General features: G+C 37.4%; 1 protein-coding gene and 1 pseudogene across 1 annotated transcript in view; both read right to left on the bottom strand.

Moving 5' to 3' along the window:
- UGGT2 (UDP-glucose glycoprotein glucosyltransferase 2) overlaps positions 1-24,509 on the bottom strand; it is a 142,075-nt gene that overhangs the window by 82,306 nt on the left and 35,260 nt on the right. The window contains 4 exon segments of the mRNA XM_032496763.1: positions 11-130; positions 5,487-5,637; positions 11,611-11,702; positions 23,080-23,140. Coding sequence (XP_032352654.1) covers positions 11-130; positions 5,487-5,637; positions 11,611-11,702; positions 23,080-23,140 — 424 coding nt within the window.
- On the bottom strand, positions 17,659-18,398 carry LOC102521280 (annotated as a pseudogene).

Below are 24,509 nucleotides of genomic sequence, written 5' to 3'. Positions count from 1 at the left end.
TAAAACTCACCAAATTATGAAAATTACGCCTTATGGAAGGTATACTTCCAGGGAATACCGGCTTCAAAACTTCCCGGCAATTTGCAGGCCACGAAACGTACAAATCATCACTTTCTAAGTCATTAATCCACTACAAAAGAATCCAGAAATCTGTGAAAGCTATATTAAAATAATATTTGAATCATTTTCAAAGCCAGATTTTACTCTATCAAATGGCAAGTGAGATATACACAGGATTTTCTATATTTCTGATTAAGCACAAAAAGCTTGTTGAATATTCTTTAAGGACCACATCATGTGCAAAAATTTTATTTTCCCACAGCCTTTTACATTAAGCCTTCCCTCCAAAACAATTGACTTCGCTTACTCACATGTTTGTTCCTCATATTAAAAAATAAAAATGTACTAAAAGTACTCTCGATAGACCATTTAAGAGAGATAAGCAATTATCATAATTATCAGCAGTACAGGAAGCAATGAGGTCATCCACGTTCCCTCTAAAATTTAAAGACTTGGACAAAAGGAACATAAAACGACTTATGAAAGTTAAATTATAAAACCTACACTTTGGACATCCAGTTCTAATCAAGATGTAATAGCTTATATAAGACTAACCCTCCCTCTTGAAACAATGATAAAAGGTAGAGAAAACATATAAACCATTGTTTAGAGGCATGGAGTTAGGGTCAATCAACAATTGAGAATTGAGAAGTTACAATCCTTGAAAGCAGGAGGCATAAGAGGCAAGCTCCACATTCACAACTTTGTCCCTGTGGGCATTTTCCAAATTGCAGCCTGGAGGGACAGAATTCAAACAAGAGGGTGATGTCATACTGGGCTGTCCCATTATGGGAAAGACATACATATTGGGAAAGACAGAAGTCAGTTAAGGCTACCAAACTGGTGGGATTTGAGGTGGGCGGAAATTCAGAAAAGAGGTAACTGCAGAGAAGAAACCAAAAAATCTCCACAGAAATTCCTCTCATTTGCTGACTACTAATCTGCAATACTCCCCCTGCCTCAAAAAAAAAAAAAAAAAAAAAAAAAAAAGCCAGGAAAAACAGAAGCTGGGAGGGTGAAGCTGCAGACTAACGTGGTACTGATGAGACAGAGGCTGGAGTTCAAGGTGGAGGCACTTTGCTAACCACTGCACTTTCATTTGAGACCCAGTAGGGCCAGACCCTAGGAGTGAGACACAAAATAGAAGAGCTCCCAAGAAGCCTAAAATCAAGCCTCACCAGAATCAAGTAGGCATCTGGTATCTGGACTGCCAGAACAGACCTTACAACTCTTTGTTTCTATAACTTTTCATCAGTAATTTCTGGCTTTTACCAAAAACTGTCCTTTAAAAAAAAAAAAAAAAAAGGACCAAATATCAAAATGCAGTAGAAAAAAAACCAGACAACAGAAAGGGACTTAGGCAAGGACTTTAAAATAACTACAATCAATATATTTTTTAAAAAGAACAAAAATAGATGGAAAGATGGAAAATTTTAAGAGAACTAAAACCTATTTAAAAAAAGAGTTAAAGAGATATTCTAGAATTCTAAAAGCGTGTCTGTAATTAAGAAGTGGAAGAACTTATCAGGTGGATTTAATTGCAGACTGGACACAAAAGAAGAGACAGGGATTGGGAAACTGTATGACAGATCAACAGAACATATATTAACTAAAGCAGAGAAAAAAATAATGCAAAATCAAAACAATGTGTAAGAGGGAAAAGCGGCAAAGGCAAAAGATCCCACATACACGCAGCTGAAAGTCGGAGAGGAGAGGAGAGGATGAATAGGACGGTGCAGCACCTGAGGAAATGAGGATTTCGCAGTAATCTAGATGAGAAGTTTTACAGGCTTAACTAAGCCAGAGCCAGGGGTTTTAGAGAGAAGACAGAACTGAGAGACACACAAAGAGGGATGAGTAGGAAGGAGAAATCCAGGGTAATTCATGGCTTTCAGAGAGGGACACTGTATGAGCACAGAGACAGCAGGCTCTAAGAAGGAGGCTTTCCCAGGGGAGAGGCCAGGAAAGCCGAGAGGAGGTAACTCAGTTTCAGACATACTCATGTGTAAGACACCTGAGGAGGGATAACAGTTGCAACCATGTCTCTTTTCATGGTTAACTCGCATGATGGGGTCTAGAACTAACTTTGTCCCGGTATCACTGAGAAAGCGGAGAACTTTAGGCTCCCTGCAAAAATCAGTAGTACCGCTTCTTGCTTACATTTCTGAGCTAACTTTTGCCAATGTGTGACAGTCACGGGAACTGTTCTAAAGATCCTCACAACAGGCCAGGAGTCCCTGTGAGCTGGACATCTCTATAGACCAAGTTGGCAGTGTCTATATTAGTTAACTCTTTTTCTATGGGGATCCTAGGTCAGGGAAGAAGGCGCCGCAGAAAGGATATGAGTATCTGATCTCCCTGGTGGTTAGTTACGCTTCTCATTTCAAGTGGGAAACTGGCGTTATGCTTTATGTATTAGTCCCACTGAACTTGAATTAATGACTGAAAGTAGAGTCAATTTTAATGTGGATCAAAAAAGCTGATGAAGCTGTTTATTTAAAATGCAGATTCTTTGGCACCATCTACTAAATCGGAACCTCAAAACAGGCCCTGGCAATCCTCATTTAAAACAAGTGCCCTAATTTCCTAAACCCAAACACCCAGGCGTGTTTGTGGTTGCAAAGTAGACAAGTTGTCCATGAGTAAAGATGATGTTCCTGACCTTCACTTGCTGGTCATGGCCCCAGATGTCTTCCCAAGGGGGAACATTAACACTGTAACAATAAGTACTACTACACAGTCCTTCACTGAGAAAAGAAAAGAATCACAAATACTAAAGTTAGAAAGCTCGAGAAATGGCCTGAGTTACAGCATGGGTGCTGGGGGAGGGAACTGCGGTGATACCCTGATTCATTTTGGAGAACTCCTGAGACAACACTGGTAATCACCCAGGCCAGGCCCAGAAACACTCAACAGCCCTTTCTTCAATCTCAGGTGAATACCCAGAAGCAGAAGTGGCACCGACATTCCAGTGACCCACCTCCGTCAGTTCTGCTGGTCATAACTTGGGCCTTTCTATCTACTGGGGCACCAAGATACTGAAAAAAATCACTGCCAGTTATAGATTAGGACCTGTAAGACAATCTCCTCAATGTCCAAGGAGCTATATGGGTCAACAAATAATTAGAAGATGGGTCACGCTGTTAGAGACTCAATCTCTTTATAAGAGAAGCAAAGAACTTAAAAGACTTAGAGTTCACATCTTTTGGGTTCTTTTTAGGGAATGACATCAGCTAAAACAGTTAAGTAAGGAATTCCTAAACTATGTCCTTACGTAAAAACAAAACAAGAAACTCTTTGGGAATCAACATTCTAAGAACCATGAAAACTAACCAAAAGTTGTAACAACCCTGAGCATTTATTCAAGAAAAATGGCTGAACCTCAGTAAGAACAGTGAGACCTGTGGTGTTGTAACTTACCCTAGTCCCATCTCCTGTTCCCAAGCTTATCCATAACCTTGAAAATAACAGCTCACATTCCAGTACCAATACTGAAGGGAGCAGAAGACACCTTATTCTGAAGGAATTGAAATTTTTTGTTTGAACTGTCTGCTGATTCCCTAGAAAATCCACTGAAAAGGCTTGTGTTTATCCTTCCTAACTTATAACTTGCCTAGTTAAAGCTGCTACCCTAATTTGTGGAAAACATTTACAGGCAAATGTTTTTTAGTCGCTCCTGCCGGAGACAACAGAAAACAGTTGGGGCAAACAATAGAGTAACCATAGACCTAGTGAGGAAAGGCTGGGGGATGAGCTGTTTTAGGAAACAGGGCTTTGGGAAGTTCTGACATACTTCTAGGATCTAAAAAGCCACGCGCATGCCCAGAAACATGCACATGCTCAGCAAAGACCTGAGAAGGCCCGGCATTCACACCTCAGGTCAACTTCGAAGCTCTATTCAAGCAAGAACTGAAGGCCAAGGCAGCGATGCAGACTACCTGGCTGAGTGTTTAGCGCGTGCTGCTCCCCCTCTCCATGTGTCACACACACACAGAGCCCCTCTGCAAAGACTGGGAGATTTTTTTGGTTCGAAGCATTTAAGAAAATCTCTGTCCAAAATTTAGCAGGTGATTGGATAACATAACAGAGACTTCTATCGCCATATAGTAAAAATAAAGGAGAGAGGGAGACAGCGGGAGAGAGGGGGTGAGGGGGAGAGGGTTAACTTAGCAAGCCTGGGTTGTCCACCCCTTGCACATTCCCAAGAAAGGCCTGTTCTCCTGATAAAGTTTCTCTAGGTTGGCTCCTGGGAATTGAATTCTTGGAATGTTCTGACTGATAAGAGTGTTTTGCATGCTAAGGGCCTTGCTGTATGCTCTAGCAGTCTGTATACAGAGTTTATACAAACAACATGGTTTATGATGAACACCTGATTTTCCTCTCAGGGTCTGGAGCTTCTGTGACTGAGATCAGTCACGCGGCCGTTACATGCTTAAATGCTAAACCCCTTTAAAAAATCCTGAACTCCCAGGCTCAAGCCAGCTTCCCTAATAGGTAGCACTTTGGACAGATTGTCACACATCAAATTAAGCATGTCCTGTGTGGCTCCACTTGGAGTGGACTCTTAGAAGCTTGCACGTGGTTTCCTCTGGACTTTACCCCATGCCCTTTCCACTTCTGGTATTGCTTGGTATTCGTCTGCTCTAACAAATTGTAACCTTAAGTGTAACAACTTCTATGCTTGTCAGTCCTTTTAGCGAACCCCTCAACCTGAGGGTGATCTTGGGGATTCCTTGACACAATGGGTACATAAAATAATTATCCAATCTGGATGGTTAAGGAAAGCTTCTCTCAGGAAGTACTGTGTGGAGCTGAAGCCTGAAAAAGGAGTAGGCATTAACTGGAAAGAGAGAGGAAGAATTGCTTTCTGAGCATGGGATAAAGGACAGTGGTAAAAAGAGTATGCCATAGTTTGAGAAATGAAAGGGAAGGGCAGGCCGTTTATACCTCATAGGCCACACTATGGACTCTTTGGGCTTTAAGCAAGGAAAAGTGACATAATTAGATTAAAAAAAAATTCACTCAGGCTGTAAAACCTGGACCAGAATGTTAGGAGGCCACTGCAAATTGTTAGGCAACATTTTCACTACATTAAGGTGATATTCTTACTTTCCTCAGATTTTAACCATTTGGTGTTGCTGCTGTTTGGTTATTCTGCTGTTCTTGTTTTGTTTTCTTCTTTAAAGGTAGAAAGGATACTGAATGAGATTCAGAACGTACTCTTGTGAGGAAGCAGAGAATATGAGGAAGGGGGAAGAAGATATAAGCGTGAGAGGGGGTGAATCTACTTTTACTTTTTCTTCTGAGTTCTCCTACAAACTCTTTCAAAACGCTTAAATTTATTCTAAAGCCTGCCAACATTTGGTTTTATGTTAAGTCTTAAGTCTACTAAAGGTTTTAAAAAGGTGAATTTCATGGGCACTTACCATTATTGAAGAATGCCTAATATCTAATGCATAGATATCGTCCCAATTATGTGAGCTTAATTTTAAAAGTTCACTCACATCTTCTTTGTCAACCCCGAGATTGTGAAGGCCATGCATCAGTTTTCCTTCCAGTCTCAGCATATCTAAAAGACTTTATGTTTAAAGAAAAGAAATAAGTTTTATTTTGATTTCCCAAAAGCTTTTATTAAATCCTTTAAAGTTTATAGATTTCTCAAAGCATTAGAAACAAGTTTCACTGGTATTTTTATTAATAGCACAAAATATGACATAAATACATGAAATTTTAATGCAGAAGAAATCCTATTAAAGCATGAAAGTTCACATCTGTTTAGAATACATATTAAAATTTCTAATTATATATATAATAATTTGATAGCTCTTAAACATGACAGAAGTATTACTGCTAAAAATAACAACAACATCAATAAATAACTCTAACGACAAAAAGTTGGGGCAGTTTTGTTCCTTAAACTACTGTTTATGAAGTTCACTCTGGGTCCAGATAACTGCCAAGTACTCTTCAAACAGAGCTCCTCCAGGGGCATGATCAGCCCACCTGCCTCGCCCGAGCGCAGCATATGATTGCGGCATTGGGAGGGGAGTGACTCGCCCGCCCACCGGGTAAGAGCTCAGCACCTGACCCAGTGTTGGGAGAAGGCGCGATCTGCTAGCCGACAGCCACTGGCAGCAGTACAGACGAGGGCACCAGCAGAGGGCCTCTGGAAACAGCAAGCTGAGTTCGCAAAACAGGGCAAAGATACAAAGACCTCTCAATAAAATCATTAAGAGCACACAGTCTCCAGGAGAACTAGATAACTGAAACTCCTTAAGCCACAGTGCCAGAGAGATATGAGCAATATGAAGAAGCAGAGGAACCACTCCCAATTAAAAGATCAAGAGAAATTCCCTGAAAGCACGATCAAGGAAATACACATTGATGGCCTACTAGATCAAGATTTCAAAAAAGGAGTGATCAAAGTACTGAAGGAACTAAAAGAAATAGTGTTTAGAGATATCAAGTATGTCAAAAATGAAATAGAAGCTATAAAGAAGAACCAAGTAGAATTAGTAAACTCATTTGCTGAGATGAGAGCTGACCTAAAGGCTGTACAAAGCAGGCTAGATAATGCAGAGGAACGAATAAGTGACCTAGAAGACAGGACAACAGAAAGCACCCAATCAGAACAGCTGAGAGAAAAACAAATAAAAAACAATGAAAACAATATAAGGGACCTATGGGATAATATAAAGCATGCCAATCTACACATAATAGGGGTTCCAGAAGGGGAAGAATGAACAAAGGGGATTGAAAAGGTCTTTGAAGAAATCATGACTGAAAACTTCCCAAACCTAAAGGAATCAGATATCCAAGTACAGGAGGCTCAGATGTTCCCAAATAGAAAGAACCCAAACAGACCCACACCAAGACATATCATAATCAAGATGGCCAGAGTCAAGGATAAAGAAATGATCCTAAAGGCAGCAAGAGAAAAACAAAGAGTGAGTTACAAGGGAACCCCCATAAGGCTCTCAGCTGATTTCTCTACACAAACACTACAGGCCAGAAGGGAGTGGCAAGATATATTCAAAGTCCTGAATGAAAAAAAGATGCAGCCTAGGATACTCTACCCAGCAAGGCTATCCTTTAGAATAGAAGGAGAGATAAAGAACTTCACAGATAAGCAAAAACTAAAAGAGTTTAGCAACACTAAACCCATGCTAAAAGAAATATTGACAGGTCTACTCTAAATAGAAAAGAAGCAGGACACTACAAAAATGAGAAACTCATAACTGGAAAGGAGATAACTGCCATGAATTACAAAAAGAATAAACACAAAATTGTAAAAGAAGACTTCTAAATCATTGAGAGTGGGAGAGGGAAGTAAGGAAAGCCACTGTGAAAAACAGTATGGAGATTCCTCAAAAGACTAGGAATAGACTTACCATAGGAGAATGTCATTCTAAGTGAAGTAAGCCAGAAAGAGAAAGAAAAATACCATATGAGATCGCTCATATGAGGAATCTAAAAAAAAATCAAAACAAAACAGAAATACAAAACAGAAACAGACTCATAGACATAGAATACAAACTTGTGGTTGCCAAGGGGGTGGGGGGTGGGAAGGGACAGACTGGGATTTTAAAATGTAGAATAGATAAACAAGATTATACTGTACAGCACAGGGAAAATATACAAGATCTTGTGGTAGCTCATAGCGAAAAAAAATGTGACAATGAATATATACATGTTCATGTGTAACTGAAAAACTTGTGCTCTACACTAGAATTTGACACAACATTGTAAAATGACTATTACTCAATAAAAAATGTAAAATGAAAAAAACAAAACAAAAACAGAGCTCCTCCAAGTCCCATAACCACCTCAGGATGTCTCAAGCCACGCAGCTGAGGCTCGGAGAGGTGAAGCCCCGTCCAGCCACCCAGCCAGTGGCGTGGTGGAGATGGCACACGAAGGCTACAGGAATGAACTGCTTCCCTACATCCATAAAGAGAACGCTTTACAGACTATGGTAAAATGTGTTCGTGTTTGAGAAGGTAAAAATCTACCAGGCAAGGAGGAATTTTGACTATTACTTTTTAAAACCAAGTGTTAAAATTCATATTTATTATACTTAACTGAGCTTCATTCAAAAATCCATTCATGAAAATCATTTTGCCTTTCAGAAATAAGCAGAATCAGAATAAAGCAATATATGGGTTTTAAAATACAGTTCTCACGGAGGACTGTGGAGATCCACGTTTAAAAAGTAGAGATTTAATACCCAAACTCTGAAGAAGGCTGTTTTAGAAGTGTTTCAAGCTGGCCTGTATTACATCAGCTCAGGACGTCTGAATCCTAGACAGTTCTGATCACCGCTTTAAAGTAGACTTTTTACACCCTGCCCCAACCTATTAGAAGATAACTGGGATAAATCATAAATCACCAACCTAATAATAAGATTCAGCTGGGGTTCTGACACTACTTCATGTGTGGGTTCTTCAAGTTCTTAATCCCTTTCATCTAAATTTTCTCATTTGTAAAATAAGAATGTTGGATGGCATTGCAAATGTTCTTTCCATTTAAAAAATTTTATGATGCTTATAGATCAGATACTTTTTTGTGTGACAGAATTGTAATATTCCTCATAGCTTTTAAACTATCATCTTTGTTATCTCGACCTGCTTCCCAAAGAAAACCACCAATAGAAAAACTAGAGTTACATGGTGTGGTACATTGAAAGGGCATGAGATTTCAAATCCTGCTACTAGCTGCATCCCATCTTTATGTGAAATCTGAGTCTTTATTTCCTCATATATAAAAAGAGAATATTAATAATAACTTTATAGGGTATTACGATGAAGTAAATTTACTACTGAGCACACAGTTGTCCTCAACAAGCACTAGTTTCTTCCTTGCTCTTTCCAAATCTTGAATTTTGATTGGAAAAAAACCTGGTTCTTGAAATATGCTAGGTTTATTCATCAGGAAAAACTCCTTATATCTCTGGATTGTTAAATAATTAATTTCTCATGCCTCTCCTCTAAATAGTTACTACCTTTAAATTTGCTTAGATCCCTTCATTGGCTTCTCCTGTCCTTGAGGCCAAAATCTGAAACATGGTTCCACAATCTGATCTTTGCCTACCTGCGCAACCTGAGCTTCTTCCAGCTCCTCCCCACTGCACAGTCTGGCCACACTAGGCCATTCATTTTCTCAAATATGTCACGCTTGCAGAACCTCAACTCTTCACTTCCCCTGATTCACCCTTAAGTATCACTTCCTTGAAGAAATGTGATATCCATTGTCCTCCCTGTTCTACAAGTTTAAATCTCTGGAATTAAAAATTCCCATTTACCTTTTATAAACCTTATCACAATACAATTATTTAATATTAGCTATCCTACTAGACTGTACATCTTAATTAAGCAAGGCATTTCTGTCTTGTTCATCACTATGCTCCCAATATCTAGCAGTCTACAGTGTAGTAAGCATTCAGATATTTATCAAATCAAATTTTAATATTGATTTTATAACACTGAATTTTAATGTTGCTTGCATTACAAATACGTATTTATCAAGAGCTCAAAAGAACTGAATCAGACAACTTCATTAAAATACAGAAAAACTACACAAGTGGGATATCAAGACATCTTTGTTACCTCTTTCCGGTAGTTATATTGCAGTTACACTACTCAAGCAGGAAATGACTGGCCATCAAAATGCGTAACATCCACTTTGTACCTGAGTCATTTCTTGAGCAGCTGTACTTGACCAGAGTCTGGTCCATTCTATGGCTGAGGTGACTATTAAGTAGTTCTAAGCTAGATGTATCTAAGGTAGATATGTAAGACACATTTACGGAACTCCCTAAATTTACTTGGTCCTACCTGCCTTTTCCCCTGGTCACTGCCACTGCCTCCTACCATCCTAGTCTCCTTGGGGACGAGAGCTAGGTTTGGGCACAGCCTGGACTGAACGAATGCTGACCTGATCCTGAGGCATGGAGGCTTTGGATCCTCTGGGATCAGAGGAAGAAAGGTTAGGCCGTAGGCAGAGCATCAGTTCTCCACAACCCAAAAATGCAGCAAGGGACAGGATAGGAAGGAAGAGAAAAACAGTTCTTCTTTCGTGTTCTTTCCCTAAATGGACAATTCTAAAGAACTAGTTGCATAGGACCTCTCTCTAGATCCAAGATATAATTTCAGTAATATTAGACATATTTCAGACATTTTCCTTCCTCTCCTCTTTCCTGAATCATATTTTTCATTCATCAGTCTCTTCACACTGCGTTTATTCTACATGTTCAGATCTCTCCTGAGAAACTTTCTTTGTTTATTTTGTGCTAAAAATGTCAGAAGATATAAATATCCTCACATATTTTCTTTTTTCTCCTTTAAGGGAATTAATAGCAGCTACAACTAGTGATCCCACTAATGAGGAACAAAAATGTATCATGCATCCTGCAAACACTAAGTACTAGGTGGAAGAGTCAAGGTGGTTCTATTTCGTGAATAACCTACAACCTTTCTAAATTACACTAAATCAGAGTGTTCTTGCTATGGAAATTTCCCCATACAATGCCACAGAAAACTTTTCAAAATCTACCTACCATTTCTGCCCTCTTTTAAGCCTATTATCACTGCTTCTGAGCACAGATGCAATTTTTGTCCTCTGAATTTTACAGCCAGGAGCTAACAACCGCTCTTCTCTATGTGTAGTACTTATCCTCTATATCTTAGATGAACATTTTCCCAACATTAGGTCCAAAGATTCAACTAAAGAAAGAAAAAAGCCCCAACTGAACTACTCAATACTTCTCAATCTTTCCTGTGTTTTCCTATATATTTCCAAACTACTAAGAAAATGAAACAAATAAAGTTAATTTAAGTTCAATAAAAGCAAATTCAACTAAAACTGAATATTTGAACTGAAGTATTGTGTTTATTACTAAATTCATCTTATAGTCTAAATATGAATTTTTAAAGTAGTTTTATGATTCTCTTTAAAAATAAAATAAATTTAGTTTGATTTCTCTTCTGTTTGGCTCATGACTTAAATTTACAGGTCAATGACCACAATGAATACAAGACTTTCTAATTCTGCACTAGAGCATTTTTGAGGAACGTTTTTGACCTTAGAGATAGTATCCAGTAATCTATAATTTCAAATTTCCTGTCTGACAGATACAAGCACTTTAACTTCTTCCTGTTAGTTTCTTTCTTCTGGGAAAACATCTCATATTCGTTTCAGTTCTTTTCTGGAGGGTACAGCTTCCTGGCTACTGAGTCTCATCCTAAGAAATATTACAGCAAAATGATGTGTCAATTAAAGACAGTTTCAAATAATAGGGGAAGAATAGGTCTAGGATTCAGAAACTTCAATTTTCTCATCTGAACAAACATCTCCAAGGTCTCTTCCAGTTCTGATGTTCAGAAACACTTACGAGAATATTCTACCAAAATAATAGAGCTGTTCTGCACAATCAAAAAGGTGTATTTGCTTTATGTTTAAAGTGATTATTTGCATTTTGATGAATACCAAATTCAGGACAATGTTTACCTTCATATGTAAAACCATAGTTTATATAAATAATTCAATACTTGCCTAAAAGGATCATAAGCATTGATATCAATATGAAGCCCATTTATATACAGAGAAGCATCGCCTGGCCGAATTTCATATCTATCTCGAAGATGCTGGAAACAGAAAAGAATAATAGTTCACCAAGTGATACAACAACAGTGGATCTACGTCAGGAGTCGGCAGACTATTTCTACTAAGTCAGAAAGTAAATATTTTAGGCTTTGCCAGCCATATCATCTCTGCTGAACCACTCAACCCTGCCCTGGCAGCACAAAAGCAGCCACAGCAGCAAGCAAATGCGCATGACTATGTTCCAATAAAACTTTTGTTTATAAAGACAGGAGGGAGGCCAGATTCGGCCTGTATGTGGGTAGTACTGCCCATTTAATCTAAGTGATGGGGATCTAATGATTAGGTTAGAGACATAATACCTGAGTATTCTGATTTTGCATTATGTGATATTAAGTTTTTAATGCTATGACAATAACTTACCTATTACATTTTGTACTGTGCGTATGTGTACACACACACTTAGAATTTGATAGCTGGCACACTCCTATTCTTTGATATCCCAGAATTCAAAACTTTGGCGTATGTGTAAATATTTGGCAATCACTCTAAATTCATAAAAGTTTCCATTAAATCAGTGTTTCAATGTTCACTAACTTTTCATTAAGTAAGTATCTCCCGAGTGCCTACTCGGTGCTAGAAAGGAGTCCAAGCACTAGAAAAAAAGGCAGTGTTCTAGCCACACAGAATAGTCAGTAAGACCATGGTAAGGGAGTCAGATTTGGTTTAAATCCTAGTCTTGCTACTTACTAGTGGTGAGATTTAGGCAAATTTACTTATTAGCTTCCATAAGTCTGTTTCCTCAAATGTAAAACGAAATACTCACAAGTTTGTTATAAAGTTTAAATGTAATGTATATCTGTATCTAGTCACATATAAAGCACTCACAAATGAAGCTTTTATTATGTCTAGTACCAGAGTAGGCAAATCGGTTTAGCAGGAAAAACAATTTCAAAACAGTGCATTTCAGTGACGTCACACAATAAGTGACCTAAAAAAGATTTGCAGAAATTATTCTGGAAAGGCAGATGAAGTAACTAACTTAAAGAGTTTCAGAGGAGGCTTTACAGTGGTGAATTTTTCTGCATCACTCACCATGACAGATGAGCTACATACAGAGAGGGGAGAGGAGGAACTAAATTTGTAACAGGAAAGAAAATATTTCCATTTGCTTTATGCAGAATACCAGCAAGGGATTAAACTCTAATATGAGAGGTTCAAAGGTAAAGTTTTGATTTGTCTTTAGCTACTACTGTACTTTTCTATCAAATAGGTACTTTTTCTAAGAAACTTGCATTCCAACCTCAAAATCTACAGATGCCTAGTGAATTCACTACCTGTTTTCATGTGCATTATCTTAAACTCTCTCCAGCACCTCCTTCATTTTAGACATCTCGACTATAAGTAGAAAGCATAACAAACACAGATCTATACTAAACTGCTAATTCCCACAGACTATTTATGTCAAGCACAGTGTCTTGAACAAACACGATGCTCAAAATAAGGGTAATAAATTGAACTCAGTGAACCTGATGCTGAAACACTGTTGGAGATCGGCTGCTGACAAATTCTTTCTCTTTCCCCCTCAAAGACGGTAGCCTTAAATCCTGGAAAATTACCCCAAATGTATGATTTAAGGCAGCCTTTCTCAAATCAAGGGGTAAGAATTTGGTTTCTAGCAATATAATGAACCAGAGATCCTGAAATTTTTCTACTAAGAAAAATATCAAATATGTTAGATTAAAAATATTACTATTGCTCTCTAAAGGAATAGTTCAGCCTTTTAAAGATTTCATCTAAAAGCAGAGAAGAAGCGGGAACATGAGTCCAAGGATGTAATAAACGCTGAAAGCTCTGCCCCAAGGAAATCGCGAGCGTCCCAGGTGGCCTAAAGCTTGGGTTTTAAAGGCCGTCTCAGAAGGACGGGAGGCAGAGCCGTGGGCCCACCGAGGGCAGGCAGCAGGCTCAGAGATACCCTGGTGCACATAGAGAAGTGCTACATTCACAATGAAGTGAAAAGATGATCCAGAAAACAAAATGCCCTGCAGAAACCGCAAGAATCTTGTTGAATTCACCGCGGTTCTTGATGGAGGAAGAACAAGTCTTCCCTAAGATCTCATGGCCTCTGGCCTATCTTCATGTAAGATTGAGGCCCAATTTCACACTATTTTGAAGGTCCAAAAATATAAAAAGATTTTAATTTAAAGTGGAATTTAGCTGGGAGTGCACATAGGCTTTGAGCAGAAACAAAGATAAATCCCCACGGAGAAATATGACCTCATTCAAAAAAGAGGGAACAATTTATTGAAATGTACCCCTTTAACAACCAATGGAGCAGGGCCATTAGCTGAAGATGAAAAAATTCCAGCTGACTGGATTTTAGAAGACCGGTTAAGCACTACAGAAGCAAGCTGGTTTATAAGCTTATCTGGAGGCCCCCATGCTGGAACTACATGCATCTTGAACTTAAAATTTGAAGTCCAACCAGATGTAAACCTTAATACAGGAAGGGTTTTACTTTTTTCAGTATGAGTGATGAGAGAAAATCAGATTCCAAAAAATATTTTACAGAGGAACTTTTGGAGAGGATATTCTAATCTAAGAATTTTCTCTAGAACTCGGTAAAATTTTCATACATTCTAAGTAATTAGAAAAGTGAAAGCTTTTATTGGAATTAGGTGTAATCTTTTATTTGGATTTTGTATTTAAATACCTGCATTTGGTTTATCATGTAATTACATAATTGAAACAATCTGTTTCACACTACTGAAGCAAAAAGAAAGTTACCTGACCCTCCCATCCCTATTCCCCACAACCAAAACAAAAAGTGTCTTGAAATAGAATTTAACAGGTCTTATGGTAAGCAATAAGAAACACATATTAGATTGACACTGAATTTTAAATCATGTGGTAGTGGGCAACGTGAACTACTAGTCCAAACACATTTGCCTGTGATTAATGACATGAAAGCCATTATTTTCTTTCTTTCTCTCAGTCTGCTCTGAAGGAGGCAGTAAACAAGACAACCACAATAATGTCATGATTGGTTTACTGATTAAATTCAAGATTTCTCGTTCAGAAATCAAGGCTTCTTTCAAAACTGTTTCACTGCTAATTCTGAGTAGATGAGAAGTGGAAAAGGTGGTAGCAGTCGGTGGCGTCAGCATCCCTGAACAGCCTGGAGCAGCGGGCGGCCAGCAGACACAGTCTGTGCTGGTGTCCACACGGGGCCAAGGTCACTATCGCTTTCTAAATTTTTTCAGAGTAATGCTGGCTATTATTCCTTGCCCACTTTTTCCACATGAAATTTTTTGACTCATCCTGTCAAGTTTCAGGGGGAAAAAAAAACACTCTATGTTCTGATTATATTTACAAATTAACTTAGAATTGACTTCATTCTAATATAACCTTCCAATACAAGATATTTATGTCTTTCAACATGCTCTTAAGTAGAGTGTTGAATTTTTCTTTATATAGGCTTTACGTACTTGTTAAGTTTATTCCTAGATACTTTTTGTGTTGCTTAATTGGAGTCTTCCCTTACATTTTAATTTTTAACTAGTTGTTTGCAATATATGGAGCCTACTGCATGACCTATTTTAATTGTGCATTCCATTATCCTTTGCTATGGACTGAACTGCGTCCTCTCATCCCAAATCTGTATGTTGAAGCCCTAAACCACCCCCCGCCCTAACACACTGTCTTTGGAGATGGTAATTACTACTGAGAAGGTAATTTAGGTCATAAGGCTGGCACACTGTGTGCACACTGAGGAAAGGCTGTGTGAAGACACAGCAAGAGGCAGGAAGAGTCCTCACCGGCTACAGAATGTGCTGAACCCTTGACATGGGACTTCCAGCCTCCAGAACTGTGAGAAAATACATGTTTGTGGAGTAAGCTACTCAGTCTGTGGTACCGTGTTATGGCGGCCCTAGCAAACTAATACACTTTTCCACCTCTAATTATTTATTTATTATTTATTTTTTTATTGAGTTATATTCAGTTTCCACCTCTAATTTTTGTTTTTAGTTGAGTCTCATATATTGCTCACTTTTCCCCCATTTTTATAGTTCCAATATATTTCTCTTGACTAATGATGTTGGCTAATAACTAATGCAGTAATAATAATCACAGTGATGATAATGAGTTTCACTGTCCTGTTCCTGATTTTAGTAAATATGCCTCTAGTAATTTTCTATTAGTAAGATGCTAATGCTTCAGAGCAGACACAAAGCTGAGATAAACACAAATACATGTGCACATGCCCACTTTTAATCATGTTAAGGAAGTATAATCAATTTCCTTATAGTGTTTTGGTTTTTTTTGCAATCAGGAATAGATCTTGAATTTTATAAAATGCTTTTTCAGCATCTATAATCATACAATTTTACCACTTAGATGTAATGATACTATATGAATAGATTTCCTAATCTATGTACCATCCTTACATCTCTCAAATAAATTCCATTTAATTATGATATATTATCATTTTATTAGTTTTACTATTTTTAACTTTTAATTTTTACCTGTATTAATTTTTCCTGCTTTGTTTTGGTTTTCTTTGTTCTTAATTTTTTCAGTTTGTTTCATGAATGTTGCTGCAGTGCTTTGATGTAAAGATATTGAAGACGGCTATCTTTTCATTGTGAATTATAGCCTTTGGTATTATAAAGGGATATTTTTAGCTCACTAATGTTTTTAGGCCTGAATTTGGCTTTATGGTATTTTAAGATCACTACTCTTAAAACATAGTGTTTGGTTGTATACCTTCGCACATCCTTTAATTTTTGACATTTCTGAATTTACTTAAAGAGTTTTTACTTCATATACACTGGATATGCCTAATGATCCAAACTGAAACTTTTTGCTAATGTTAGTTAAGCTTATTTACATTTACTGGTATCACAGACATGGTTAACCTCAACTGTCATTCTTTCCTGCTGTATTTACTTTTCCTAGATTTTTTTTAAATGTCTGTTTCTTTCTTTTCTTGTGCATTCAGTTCTTTGCATACTTCATTAGATTTGGACTTTTGTTCCACTAGTCACTATTAAGCATGTATGTTCATGTAATGACCCTCAGTCATCTCTTTCTTTAATCAATAGTTAATGATTTTCTGTTACAAAAAATAATAAGATTAACGTTTAACTCCTTTCTGCTGCCTCTCCTCTTGCACAGCTCAATTTTATTCAACAGTTTTATATTCATTAGTGGTAAACTATGGACTTATTTAATAAGTTTAGGCTTCCACTGCTTGATTTTTTAGCTTTAATCACCTCCTTGACTCCCGAGTACTACAGGTAAGGCAATCAGAAGGTTTACTCTATTTTCTACCTCCCCTCCTATATTTATTAGTTGCAGTATTTTATCTTTGTTAGAGTAAGTACTGTTTACACACCACACTATCACCCTGCCCCTCGCTTTTCAGTTTCAGTTTGACACATATTCAATGCCCAACAGGCAGCTGTTCTGCCCAAGAATCTTCAATCAGTTATTGGTCAGAAGAAATTCCTCAGAAAGTGCTCTTGGGAGCAGTATTACCTGAGTCCTTGAATGTTCAGCACTTCTGTAGCCTGTATATACATATCTACCTGAAGGACAGCTCTTCTTTCCTTGAGTATCTTGTAGGTGGAGCTTGTTTCCTGGTGTTGAATTTGTTCTTGAAAAGTCTGCCAGTCTAATTTTCTTTCCTTATGATCTTTTTCACTAAATACATAAATAATTCCCTTTGTTTTCTATAAAGTTCAACAGCCAATGTCTTCATTTTGCCCGTTTTTGGTTACTTTTAATTTGCGGATCTGGACCGTTTATTTCAGAAAGTTTCCTAATTATAGATTTAAACATTTGCTCTATTTGTTTGACTTTTCTATTTCAGGGACTCTAGTCCAGGTATATTAGATTTCCTTTACTTGCCTTTACTTTATCATCTTCCCTTGAATTCTCTCTATTGCTTTTTTACTTTTTGCATTTATTGTTTCTATCCTCTGTCTTCTACTGTGGTTTTTTTTTTTTTCTAGTTAAACAATGATTTTATTGCTTGAGTACACACAAATTTATGCCACCAGGGCAGAAGCTGTGGATGAGCCATATTTCCAGTTGGGGGGGAGGACTCGTTTGGTCTCATAATAGCGAGCCAACCGATAAATATAGCTCTCAATCAGAATCAGATGGAATTTAGCATCTTTATCCTTCCTGTTCCTCTTAAGATGCTTTGAACAGCAACAGCCTTCTTAATTAAATGATGAAGATCCTCAGGAAGATCAGAAGCAAGTTCCCTGGACTTAAGAATCCTCAAGATTTTATTGCCTGTCACAAAACATACTTGTGCAACACCATGTGAATCTCTCAGGCTTACACTGATGTGTGAAGGAGTCAGGCCTTTCTTGGCCAGTTTGTAGATCTGCTCCTTCACGTCGTTAGACGTCAGCTTCAGCCAGGTCGGGACACTGCGGCAGTAGGGCAGAGCCAACTGGGACAGGCCCTTCCCGGGAGCGTGCATGTGATTCACGGTGGCGGCGGTCCAGCAGCGAAAAGGAGAACTTCTACTGTGTTTTCTATAAGGTCAGTTCCCCTCTGTGCCACTTGTAATTTCAGTATTTATTTCAGAAATGGTTTTACCTTTACTTTCTACACCTTTGCAAAGTCCTTCCAGTTTTGGTTTCACATTCTCTGGTTGTCTAGGCATTACCTCCTATTCTCTGTCCATCTTCACTCTGAGTTACTCTATTTCTGCATGTGTGCTGCCTTCTCAGCTTCACCAACTTTTTAAGCACATGTCCGAATGTTATACTTCAGTTTTCTTCTGCTTAGTAAGGTTTCTTCATCTACAGTGTAGTTTCACTGCTTTTCCCCCTCATACAGTGAGATCTTTACCAGATGCAGCAATTTTGCCTTTTCGATTATTTATATTTGAATCAGATTTTCTTAGACCAGATATTGTTTTGGGGTACAAGGGGCAAAATCAGCTTTCCAGGTTTCTTGGCTCTAAGTTTCCTTACAGAGATGAACAGTTTAAGATGGGTCACCTAATGCAGTCAGTCTTCCTCAGACTCTCAAACATTACCCTTGTTTAGAGGCTCTGATCATCAGTCACTTTTTTCTCTTGCCATCAAGGGATATTGCCCTGTCTTCTGGGTGAGCTGTTGTCCCCTCTTTTACTAGTCAGGTTTTCTTAAATGTGTCACTTTCATGCACATAGTATGATTCCTCTTCTCAATCCCCCCCAGAGCATGTGCTGCCCTGGTGTCAGTACTGCCCGCCGTGCTCCCACCTGGAGTGGAGCCCTCTCCTTTGAGGATGAGCCTCTGCTGTTGATTCCTGGGGCTCTCAACGCCAGGATCCCTGCAACTCATTCTTCCCTTCAGCACAACTGTAGCTTTAACACTTCAGTTCTACTGGTTTTGAGCATGTTTCACCATGCCATAAAATTTAAGAGCGTGTGGGGTTTTGCTTTCCGCTAATTTTGCTGAAAAGGTTGTTTCATTCTTCTAGCTATGTGGGAATTTTACTCACTCTCTTTGCTGCTGTTTCTGACTTTTAGGAGAATGAACAGGACCACTTTGAACTGGACTACACTCATACTCCTATTAGGATCAATCGTATTCCTAACTGAATAATAAAGCATCAGTTTGCTTAGGCCAGCTTTGATTAAAATTATGATATGGCTAAATAAAATTAACTATAACTAGCCTCCCCTAGCCAAGTTGAGATTAAAATGCTAAACTATACAAATAATAAAGATACTAAATTTTACAAGATTCAAATAATTCCTGAAAAAATGAGGGACTAGAGCAAATACCAGGATTGAGAGAATTCTGAATAATGTAACTGAAAAATAATTTTTAAATGTAATATTAGAATAATCTTTTTTGTAATAACTTCAACCTAAACTTGTCATTTTGACTATGTTTCCACTATTTCTGCCATCTTACACTTGTGTATATTTACAAAGTAAGTCCAAAGATTATTCTAAGTTAAACTATATAATTAGTTACATTTTACAGGAGACATTTGTAGAAGGTAACTTTATCAAAGTTAGTAAATGTACCAGAAATACTGAACCAAGAACTTCTGCCTGTCATTTCTTCTATAGCTATTTTATTCTTCTGGTTCTTCTAATATTCCTAAAATCACTGTTTACTTTCAATTTGTTTCCAAGGAATTTCAAAATGGTTACATAGAGCAACAGAAATTATTATGAATTTCTTTCAATCATAAAAGCATGTTTATAGTTCAAGAGCCTAAGATAAAATTTTAATAAATGAAAAAGTAACATACAAAATTTGACATATCTGATGATTATTACTGTAATCAAGTTCCTACTATAAAGAATCTGAAAATCTTATGTGGCCAAATCTCAGTGGCTTGCTACAGGAAACATTTATTTCTTGCTCGTATCACATATTCCCATGATCAGGTCATCTTTGGCTCTTTTTCATTTCAGGAGAGCAGAGACATGCCTCTGTGATAGAGGGTAGAAACAAGACTGCAACCAAACCATTCAGCTGCACTCAAAGCTTCTGCATGGATATGACATTACGGGCTCATTTTATATGAGCTAAAGCAAGTCACATGGCATCAACCAACACCCCAGGGGCAGAAAAGTGAACTCCTCTGACACAGGGAAGAGAGTGGTTATTTCTGAACAATAGCATAATCCATCTCAGAAATTCATGTCTTCCATCTGCAAACGTATGAACCGAGGAACTTAAATTTTTAAAATAATCCTTCCCTATGACTTGTTACCACCTACTAATAACATCACACCTTGGTCATGAAGCACTATAGGGAAAGGAACACTGCTTCTCCCTGCTTTCTACCCAGCTACTGTCCACTTCTTTAATCATCTCCTACCTTCCCCGTGAGAAATGAGACCACCTCTGTCAACATACTCAACTACTAGGGCTGAGAACTGAGATCACCTGGGCCAACACGACTTAAGTATTACAGGGAATTCTTGTCCAGGACGATAAAAATGTAACTGAATACATAAACATTTGCTTCAAAAAATTCTTGGAAACCATTTTTTTCCCAGGTAAATCTGTAACAGTCTGGTTTGCAAATGTAGAGAGTTATCTCACTTTGGCAAAGAGCTTGCTTATTGGACAACAGTTTGCTCACCAAACCTATCACATTTATGATCACCCACCCTAAACTACTGTGTTACAAACTCTACCCAATCCCAAACCATTCCCCACCTCAAAAGACCAATTTAAACCACATGAACAGAGATCCCATGAACCCTGTAAATACTCTATCCCAATGTCCTCCTTTGGAGACACTAACGAGAGTCTACCAAGGTCTTGTTCTCCCTCACTGCAGCTAGTTTACTAATTCAGGTTTGCATGATCAACAGGTTTCTGTGGTGGGTTTCTGTTGGGGAATGGATAGTCTGCACCAGACTTCCCCTACCCAACTAATTTATTTAAATACATCTCTCTAGCACTTCGTATGTTGTTCTTCTGGAAATAGGAGTCATTGAAGAATTTTTAAGAAGAAGATGACTACATCAGATTTCTTAATTTCCTCAGATATCTTTCCAATCACCTGGTGAAGTGATTGGCAATTGAAGAATTCAAAATTCTTATTAAATTGTTCAGAAATGAGCTGTAAACCAGTGCACATATTCTGGTTCTGTCTTGAACCAATTCTGTGACTCAGAAGAAATCACTGGATCTCAGTTTATACATTGGGATATTAATAACTGCTACAACATATAAAACATCTTACAAACTATACATTGCTAAATATAGAGTGTTTTTACAGGTAGCATTTAAACATTCAGAAGTTTTCCCTTCAACAAATATTTCTGACAGGAAGCTCTGTGCCAGGTACTGTGATTATTCAAGCCCCTAGGTTCGGAGTTTCCCAATTTACTCATTTCCACTAACTTTCATTTCTACTCTCCTTCAGCAGCTAGCTTTGACTGTGATTCCATGGTTATGTCATCACAGTGGTCTACCTTTGGAATTATCCCATTTGGTCTCCCCAGTTATCTCTTTTATTCCCACAATATCTCCTCTTTAACTTCATGAAATTCTTCAGCCTCTGGAACCAACATCACCACACAGAGCAAAGCTTTGATGACCAGGAACATGCACTTTGGATTGTTAACTGAGCAAAAAATAAACTGGATTATGTGAAGCCAACAATACTCAGGCTTTCTTTTCTTTTCCCTCCTTTTTCTTTCCCAAACTCTCCTTTTTTTTTTATTGCAAGTGGCATTATTCAAACAAACAAATATAAAAACTCTTTTACAAAAAAAAATCCATTCTGATTGAAGAATGGTAAGAGCAATTAAGAGAATTACAGAAAGGAGTAATACCACAACTCAGTTTTGAAGGATAAGCAAGAATTTGTTAGGTGGTCATTGCGGCAAAGACCATCCCAAGGAGGGATGCTCTGTTGTGGTTTCTATCACTCAGGCTCCAATGAACTGTGCATCTACGTCATTGTCATCATTGTAGTTGTCTGTCATCATCAAAACAGCTGACGTTTACTGAGAGCTTACTGTGTCTCAGTATGACAGGTGCTGTTGACTGGCTAACCCTGCACTGTCCCTAAGCCATTTCTCCTCTGCTTGCCTCAATTACTAGAATAGTAAACACCAACTTTTCTAGTCTCCCTTGTAGCTAGGAATAAAAATTTTGGCTAATGAGATGGAAGTGGAAATCAGTTAAAGTGTTCCAGAAAAGCTTTAGCCCGGAGGGATGTGGTTGATACCATTTTCCTACCTCTTTCTGCCTTGAATACAGATAAGAGGTCTGGAGCCGTGGCAGCCATTTTGCAACCATAAAAGAAAAAACCATGTTTGTGGCAATCTACTCTGAGACTTCTTTTTATGTGAGAAAAATGAACTCCTACTGTTTAGGGCCCTGTGTGTCTGATATTATATTACTTAAAGCCAAACCAGTCGCATATAATAAACCCAGGCAGTGTTCTCAAGCACTTCCTAAGTATTAACACAATTAAGATCATTTGGGGTCTTAAGGTAATTTAAGAGAACATTTAACAGAATCTTACCAAACTAGTGATAGTGTACTACATGCTATAGGAGTCTAATAATGTTTCAGTGGTGTAAACTTGACTCAGTCTTCACAAACTTTTAAGCAAAACTAATAATAAGAAACTGAAGAATTATCTCATAGCCTTTATTCTATCTTGTGAAGAAAACCATACAAAGTGGGCAGAAAATTTGGAGTATACAGGGTTAATGAGTACGATCCATATCAGGGAAGACTGACTAAAATCACAAACTGTATACTATATAAAGTAGACAATATAAAAAAGGAAAAACCTGAACTGTTTTAGCAATCAAAAAGTGCAAGTTAACATTTTCTTTTTGTAGGAAAATTGAAGATCCAAAGTCTAATATTGTTTTATCAGTATAGTAATTTTTTTAAAAAAGGAATTCAAACAAACCTTTTGATTTTCCTCTATTTCCTCCCTCATGCGTTCATTTACAGCAATTCTGGTCAGAGATCTGGGAAAATTAAACAGATATAATTCATTCTTCCTTAAATGTTTAGGACTGATCTATAATTGAACATAACGTAATACTTTGTATGAGAAATTAAAAACTCTAAAGGCTTCACAACTGAGAAGTGTACATTTCCACTAGCCTATCTGACAGGTAACACTACGGCTTTCACTTGACAAGGGTATTTGATTCAGGTGGAACAGAGACTGTCAGAAGTTCATGCGCACTAACTGTATACTCTAAGTATTGTCAAAGCTCCTTTACTGCTAGATGTTTATTTTTCAAGAATACTTGATTGAAAATGCTATTTTGTGTTGCTTTGCCCACAGGGAGAAATTCTGTATGAAATCATCAAGGTCATCATATGTGTGGCAGCAAATAGGCAATTTTTGAAATATTTGTACATAAAGAATTCTGATTAACTTGGGATCTTTACCAGAGTATGTAAGCTCTAAAATACTGGTAATAGTGACTTCACATATTCATTCTTGAAGAACTTATAATTCCCTTATAATTTAAAAACAGAGCACAAGTGTTACTTAAATAAGTCTATTAACTATATTTATTTGACCTTATAACTACTAAGAATGTTTATTTATCTGTCAATTTTATGTATAGAAGAAAATGATCTAAAAAACTAAAGCTTGATAATGGGAAGTTTGGCTTTAAGTAAAACTCAAGCAGAAAGGGGTACCTTAAAATAATCCACAATAAGTGTGTATTATCTCCTAAAATTTGGCAGAATTTGAGAGAAATTACAACTGAAAATTTGATAATGCAAATTTTTCATTCATCAAATATTTAATTTCAATGAACATTTACTGGTTGTCTACAGAGTGACTTATTTAATAAAAATTAAAACCAAACACCGTTTATTAAGTCTGAACATCTTATGGAAACAAAACTTTTAGGCATGGGCATTAATTATGGTTGCATCACTGATGAGGCTAGAGGAAAGCAGTATGCTCAAGCCTACCATTTAGCCCTTAAGCAGTGTTACATAGCTGGTAAATTTCTTTTTAATGACCAACCACAAATTAAGGGCAGAGCTTAGTAACAAAACCCTTGAACAGTTATAATGACTTACTGTCAGAAGAGCTAATCAATTGTCTTCTGAAAACTAAAATAATTTTGCTTTATTGGTATTTGATCTAGTAATTTCAAAAGCTACTGATAATTAACAGCAGTGTGGCTAAACATATATATTTATACACACATGTATTTCATGTTTTAATATATAAACACTGACTTATCAAATTCTTGACTGTTTAAACTAAAATTGACTGAAAGTCGTATCAATATATTAATTCTTAATCTGTAAATAAGGTGACAAACCTCTCTATTTTCAGGGTTTTGTGAAAAGGTTCCTGTT

This window comes from Camelus ferus, chromosome 14 (genome assembly GCF_009834535.1).
Source record: "Camelus ferus isolate YT-003-E chromosome 14, BCGSAC_Cfer_1.0, whole genome shotgun sequence".
Taxonomy (NCBI): Eukaryota; Metazoa; Chordata; class Mammalia; order Artiodactyla; family Camelidae; genus Camelus; species Camelus ferus.
This window is presented reverse-complemented; position numbering and strand designations above follow the sequence as displayed.